A 7,710-nucleotide genomic window follows, 5' to 3' on the forward strand; every position below is an offset into this window, starting at 1 on the left:
CCAGATTTTCCATCTCCATCCTTCCCTCGGTTTGTGTTTTCTTCATTACTTCCATTTCATTCTTCAAGTCTTGAACCACTTGACTGCTTACCTGTTTGATTGCTTTTTCTTTTTTCTCTTGGTTTTCTTGGGTATCCTTGAGCAATTTATTCATTTCCTCTACCTTTTTGTTCGTCATCTCTATTTCTTTATGACAGTTTTTCACCTCCTGTTTAAGGTCCTCTATTATTTTCATATATATTCCAGTTTAAAGTCGATTTCTTCTATTTCTTCTGGAGTAGGGTGTTCAATTCTTCTTGTTTCAGGATCCCTGGATTCTGGTGATATCATGTTGCCTTTCAGGTTGTTGGAGGAATTCTTGCATTGGCACCTTCCCATCTCTTCCTTCAAATGGAACCAGGAGAGACCTGGTGTCTTGGTCCAGACTTTGCTGTGACTGAGTCTCTGGGTGTATCTCCTCAGTGTAGAAACAGGAACCATTCCCATCCATATGAAACTCCTCCGCACCGAAACATAGATGCCTGGTAATCCAATGACCCATGGACAAATGGCAAACTTGGGGGGCATCTCATAGTTAAGTGATGCTCTATCATACTACAAAAGTATTTGTTCAACTCTGTTCATAGCAGCATTATTTGTCATAGCCAGAACCTGGAAACAACCTAGATGCCCTTCAATGGAAGAATGGATAAAGAAAGTGTGGAATATGTACACATTAGAGTATTACTCAGTGGTAAAAAAGAATGACATCTTGAATTTTGCATGCAAATGAATAGAAATAGAAAACACTATCCTGAGTGAGGTAACCCATAACCAAAAAGATGAATATTGTATGTACTCACTCATAAGTGGATTCTAGCCATAAATAAAGGACATTGAGTATATAATTTGTGACCCTAGAGAAGCTAAATGAGAAGGTGAACCCAAAGAAAAACATGTAGTTATCCTCCGGGATATTGGAAGGAGACACTTCCACCCAACAATTTGTGCAGAGTAAAAACATTATACAATATGTATTTTCATACTATGTACTATTAGAGTTTAATGATATGTGTGAGATGGGTTATAAAATAGTATCTAGGGATGTGTAAAAGAATTATACACAATGAATATATGAAATTACTTTATACCATCTGTTCACCATTTAAAAATACAGCAGACATTCCTCACAATAAAATCACAGAAAAGACAAATGCAGAGATGACAGCAGAAGCAATATTTTTCATTATAAAATGACCATTCCTCAGAAGCTAAGAAAATATGGAATTTAGAGTACTATCTTTTAAAGAAGATCCTAATGAAGTAGATGGAAGTAATATTATATTTAGTAGATGGTATCAAAAACATTCCAAAAAAATTGAGAAAGGGAGTGTGTGTGTCCCTTCTCTCTATTGTGTTCAGTCCAGTGCTTGAAATTGTAGCTAACACAATCAGACAAGCAGAATACATATAGTGTGAGCATTTCTGGAAAATGGAGATAATTTGTCAAAGTGTACTATAAAAAATCTAATAAAGAAAGAAAAGTGTTATTTAAGACAAATTTATTATGCACTCAGAAATTCTGAATTATTTTTTTATAAGGTCAATTGTGGAAAGGCTGGAGAGTATATTTGATTATGATCAAAACATAATGTGTGAGATTCTCAAAGGATTGACAAAATCTATTTAATGAGAAGCCCAGTTTTCGCATTTAGATGAAAGGTTAATATTTGCAATTAATGATGTCATCGAGTTAGATTAAGGTCATGTATAAAGCAAGTGCATTTTTTTAAAAAAATATTTATTTATTGTATATACAGTGTTCTGCCTGCATGTATGACTGAAGGCCATAGAAGGGCACCAGATATCATTATAGATGGTTGTGAGCTACCATGTGGGTGCTGGGAATTGAACTCAGGACCTTTGGAAGATCAGGCAGTGCTCTTAACCTCTGAGCCATCTCTCCAGCCCCAAGCAAGTGCATTTTTATTAAACATTAATGAAATGTAAAATTTCTGATGATAAAGAAGGCATCATCATGCATCACTCCTGCACCCTGTGTCTTTAATTGGCAATCATGTCAGTGACTGTAATGGAATCCAACAGTGATGATCAAATGTCAAAAGTGACATGTCTTAAATAAAATAATATTTTTGGAAGCATAAAATTCAGTGTAAAGCACAGGTTTGGAATAGCTGTTCTAACTTCTCTGAAGGTCATGGAGTTGCAGAGATTCAAGGTCTGGCTATGTTAACATGTCTGGTTTTTTTTATTTTTAAATGTTTTAAATAACAAACATTGAAAAATACCAAATTTCAAAGTTCTGAAATAATTCAAATCACTGTAACAACATTTCACTACTTTATTTCACAGTATTGAGGATACATTGAAAGAAAATATGAAATTTTCAAAAAGAGACCTCAGATTAATTTAGTAATTATCACATAAGGTACTGAAAGCTCCACAGAGAATTTGGGGGCATTATACTCATCCCACTTAGTTTACTCTGGAATCTGGCCTTTCTGATTTTTTTGTTTGCTTTCAGCCTGTCTTCTTTCTGTTAGTGATAAAGGTAAAAACCCATGATGAACAATATTTACTCTGACATTGTAAAGGAAAATGATATTTGAAAGTGAGAGAATCAAGGGCCCATGGCATACATGACACATGCAGGTAAGAAGAGGAGGACTATCTGAGCAGGTATCCACAGTGAGGTGTGGGGAAAGGAACACAGCTGAGCAGACAAAGTGCTCTTGCCATAAACTCCAGAATTCCATGCACCTATAACATACTTGGTACCTGGACCATCTCAGAGTATAGTTCCTTAATGTACATGCAATTTTCATTTCAAAAGTTAATGGGACCACCAGAATTATTCCCCACAGTATTCTCAAGTGTGGAGTGCAGTGGTTTTTCTTGTTTATCCCTTAATTGAACATTTTCCCATTTTCTTGCTGTACCAAGCCTCTAACAGCAGAATCACTAGAGTCACTAGAACCAAGGCAGCCACAACCATCCGGATGAGATTTTCAACTGTATGATGTTGGTTCTGCGAGGCTGGAGGTTCTGCATTAAAAAGGTCAAGGAAGTTAAGTCATATCAAAGTCTTCTCACAATAAATTGTTGTGCACCCAGTCCCCAATATCTTTGACAGATCAATCCTTTGTGTCTAACGCTTAATCTAGAATTTTGTTTTTTTATTCAAACTTCATATATTTTTGCTCTTTTCATGTTCTAATGATCTGAGTTTCCATAGATAATCAACTAAATTCAGAGAGTATATAATATGTACGAGAGAGTTGACACATTCCTCTGAGCCCCTCAAATATTTAATAATTCTAATTGTTCTATAAATGCATATAATTCTAATGTTATTTCATCTTGTGTATCCTGCAAGAACTTTTCCTGCTGCTTGTAAGTGTGGAGAAATCCAGTTGCCACAATTTCATAATGTCAGAGGAGGCTTAACAAACACGTATTGATTTCAAGCTTTGCAGTACCCAACTCCCAGTAGAGTTCTCACTTGCCATTCTCAGCAGGGGTGAGGAACTGGTCCTTGGGTTGTGTCAGAAATGATTGGACAGGTGGATATTTTAGCTCCCAGGCCTTGGATATAGCCTGTCTTTTTTTATTTCAATCTGGACCTTACATACTTCCAATTGCTTCATACTCAGTCATACCAGTTTTTGCACTTTTGGATACTTGGCTGTCTAACAAGAATACAGTTTCATACCACCGAGGCATAACAAACTTTATTATTGAGAGCAATGGGCTAATTCAGACTCTGAGGGACTCAGAATTGCTTGATTGGTTCTTTGCACTCTATGTACCACACGCCTTTCACAAACAGCAGTTGCCATGAGACTGGATTCAGAGTTTTCAGGAAATAAAGAAAAGAGGAGAATGAAGGACTGAAAGTCCCATTGGAGACTATTCTCATTAGGTTTTGCTAAATTTATACAAGCTAGACTTACCTAAAAGAGCCAATTTCAATAGAGGAAATGCCTTCATTATATTAGTCTATGGCAAGTCTGTGGTGAAATTATCCTGATTGATTGATAATTGATGTGGAAGGTTCCGGCCCATTGTGAATGGTTAAAAAAGTGGGCAGTTAGACTTTGAGGGTATAAGAAAATGTGCTGAACAAGACACTGGGGAGTAAGTCTGTAAGCAGTGTTCCTCAATGGCCTTTGCTTCAATTCTAGCCTTGTGTGCCTAATTCTATTTCTCTTCATGATGCACTGTAAGCTAATAGGAGGAGTAAACTGATTCCTTTACAAGTTACTTTAGAATATGGGATTTTATCACAAATATAGAAACCTACCTAATACAAAGACAATATCTTATCACTTCATTGAATATGTGTACCCTTTAAATCCTGCTGCCTAAATTACAATTAAGTAAATTACAATGAGTCATGGAGGACAGTATTTGCATCAGAGGATGCTGTTGGGTTTTCCACTATGACAAGTGAAAGCCTTCAGACTGAAAAGTATCCTTCTCTAGGGTTTCCTTAGTTTTACTGTAGGCTAGAGCCCTTCTTAGAGAAGATATCTGAGGGACCATATTCATTAAGGAAACATGGGTCAAGGATACTTACCTGAAACAAGAATGTCAAGGTGATTACTTGATGTTGACCATATTTGGGGAACATTTTTAAAATAGCCATAGCACCTGAATGTCCCATTGTGGTTGGCAGTCAGAGAGCCCAGAACAAAAAGGGCCTGGAAAGACATGTTGCTATGTTGCTGTGAGTCCAGTGTCCATGGGAGGTTATATTTTCCTTCCTGGATCAGAACAAATCTGTCAAATCCCAGTGACGAGCTACACTGCATGGTTATTGACTCTCCTGAAGACACAGCAGAGCTGGGCCAGACAGACAGGCTTGGTTGAACATAGACTCCTAGGATACAAGGGGAAGTGTGTGAAATGAACTCAAGCTACTCACATTGTGCTGCAGGCTTGGGCTCTGAGGGCAGTTTCCCTTGAGAGCGGAACTCTTTCTGAGGGGAGAGCCTTTGCTGGGACCCGTTAGTCTCTACTCACCAGTTAGTACCAGCACCAGTGTGTCACTGTGCTCTGAGAAGCCAACAGGGCTCCTATAGTAACATTTGTATATCCCTGCAAATGCATTGGACATGTGTTCAATGTGGAACTTAGACTTATTCTGCTGTTCCAGAGGGAACACTCTGTCCCAAGGATCTATGTTTTTCTCTTTATGCAGCAGGTATTCCACAGCCTCCCAGGAACCCTGGCACCAAATAGTCACAGGTGTGTATATGGCAATCACAGAGTGTGGCTCTGCCCAGATGATGGGCTTTGGGAGGTTTCCTGCAAGGAAATCAAAGGTTGAGTGTCTGTACAGTTCCCCTTCAGACCCCAGGTCTTAGCATAGAGCACTCACAGACATTATAGCATTATCCATAAACACTTTCATCCACCTGCATTGCGAAGAGTTGACTCAGAAGAAGGCAAAAGTAATTTCTGGTCTCCAGAGTGAAGAATAAAATCCTGGGATAGTGTCACTCACCTGCCAGTACTGTAATCTTGTGTTCCACACTCGGACCTGGAAGAAAAATCTCATTGATAGCTTTTTCCCATATGGCTGGACCCCCTATTCCTATATGGAATCAGAGCTGGCTGTTGAGTAGGGTTTTCTAAAGACTTGAGTGCCTATTCTCCCTCTTCACATCTTACCAATACACAACAGCATTCTGAACAACAAGGTCTTGCTATTGTTCCTTCTTGTGCTCCTTGGGCAGTCTGATCAGGTTTTGCAGAACTATCAGAAAGGTTTTCATTCTGAGAGCAAGTCCTTCCTGTTATGGGTTAGCCACATCAGGACTATCACCAAAAGGGGAACTTCTATTTTTTTCATATTGTAAGAGTTTGGTCAAGTGTACAGGTCTCTGAAAAGATGTTAGAAAAATGTTTTTTTTTTCTCTCTATTCCTCACAGATTTCTCCCCTCCTGTGTGTCATAGATGATGGAAGGGTTTCACAATACATTACCCCATTCTGCTATCATTCTTTGCTCAAGAGGAGAGATAAGAAAAAAGAGGTGTAGGCTTTGTTTGGTGTGATATACTATATAACAATTCCCCAAGTTCATGTAAGCGGCCTCTTACCCATACTTTGGTTTAGTAATCACAATTATATTTATTGCTTTACCATACCACACTTAATAGCATTGTTCCTTTTTTCTCTTAGTGGTGCCCTATGGGATTCATTATGTGGCTTGTTCATGTAACTCAAGTAAGTTCCCATAATGCTGTGCATTAACTTATTCTTGGACTATAGAAGTGTCTCCAAAATGGGCTCAGAAAACCCTAGCTAGACTACCACCAATCACTCTTCTCCATTAGCCTCTATATTACCTGGAATACATAAGGGGCACACAGGTCATGGAGTGTCCAGAAATGATATTTTCTAGTTCATAATGTCATATCATTAACACCCAAAATAAAAAGCAGAGAAAATATTTTTCATTTTACACCAGAATGAACAAGATAGCCAGTACTTTCAATAACACGAGGAATCTTAAATTTCAAAAAGTTCTTATGTTAACATAATACTTTGCGTATGCCTACCCTCTGCAAATACTGTCTCCAGCATTGAAGGGAGGCAGTCAGTGCTTTTCAGAAGGTATGATTAGGCTTCAGCATACTAATGGGAGAAATTATGCAAGGAATATACAAGGAATTCCTTGTGAATGTTCTGCACTGCTGGCTCCAAACCAGCAACTCCACTTACACAGCTCTATCATGGAAGACAGAGTAACAAAACATAGTATACAAAAATTGAAAGATTTGGAAAACTCATTCTGTGTGAAATAACCTTGACCCAAATGTAGAATCACCATATATTTTATCTCTTTCCAGGAGTTAACCTTGAAAGTTTCGGTGTGTGAGTGTGGGCGCGCGTGTGTGCGAGTGTCTGTGTGTGTGTGTTTGTTTAATTTGGTGTCAGGAAATTAGTCAGTGGTTAATGGAATAGGAATTAAAAGGATGACAAACGTAATAATCTTCTAGGAACATTGGCAAAATATTTTTATGAGGCTATAATTACCCTGATACCCAAACCACAAAAAGACAGTACTAAGAAAGAAAATTACAGACCAGTCTCACTCATGAACATTGATGCAAAAATACTCAATAAAATACTGGCAAACTGAATCTAAGAACATGTAAGAAACATCCTCCATTGTGATGAAGCCAGAATCACCCCAGAGATTCAGGGATGGTTCAACATATGAAAATCTGTCAATGTAATCCACCATATAAACAAAATGAAAAATAAAACCACATGATTATCTCATTAGATGCCAAAAAAGCTTTTGACAAAATACAACATCCCTTCATGATAAAGGTCTTGAAGAGAGCAGGGATACAAGGAACATACCTAAACATAATAAAGGCAATATACAGCAAGACAACAGCCAGCATCAAACTAAATGGAGAGAAACTCCCAGCAATTCCACTGAAATCAGGAACAAAACTGTGTGTCTTTTTTCTACTTCAATCTGGATCTTACATACTTCCAATTGCTTCATACCCTGTCACACCAGGTTTTGTACCTTTGGGTTCTTGGCTGTCTAACAAGAACACAGTTCAGTACCACCAAGGCATAACAAACTTTATTATTGAAATGGAGGTGGGCGGTCCTTGGACTTCCCACAGGTCAGGGAACCCTGATTGCTCTTCAAGCTGATGAGGGAGAGGAACTTGATCGG

The 7,710-nt window shown here is 38.2% G+C and overlaps 1 protein-coding gene across 1 annotated transcript in view; it reads right to left on the reverse strand.

The window, feature by feature from the left end:
* Positions 1 to 2,355: 2,355 nt before the first annotated feature.
* Positions 2,356 to 7,710, reverse strand: part of LOC102000604 (leukocyte immunoglobulin-like receptor subfamily A member 6) — a 57,981-nt gene continuing 52,626 nt past the window's right edge. The window contains exons 7-9 of the mRNA XM_026778483.1: positions 5,036 to 5,310; positions 4,580 to 4,919; positions 2,356 to 3,045 (exon numbers count right to left, since the gene is read on the reverse strand). Of these exons, the coding sequence (XP_026634284.1) occupies positions 2,900 to 3,045; positions 4,580 to 4,919; positions 5,036 to 5,310 (761 nt within the window). The 3' untranslated portion in view covers positions 2,356 to 2,899. The remainder of the gene's footprint in view (positions 3,046 to 4,579; positions 4,920 to 5,035; positions 5,311 to 7,710) is intronic.

The sequence above is a fragment of the Microtus ochrogaster genome, unplaced genomic scaffold, assembly GCF_000317375.1.
Source record: "Microtus ochrogaster isolate Prairie Vole_2 unplaced genomic scaffold, MicOch1.0 UNK181, whole genome shotgun sequence".
In the NCBI taxonomy this organism is placed as follows: domain Eukaryota; kingdom Metazoa; phylum Chordata; class Mammalia; order Rodentia; family Cricetidae; genus Microtus; species Microtus ochrogaster.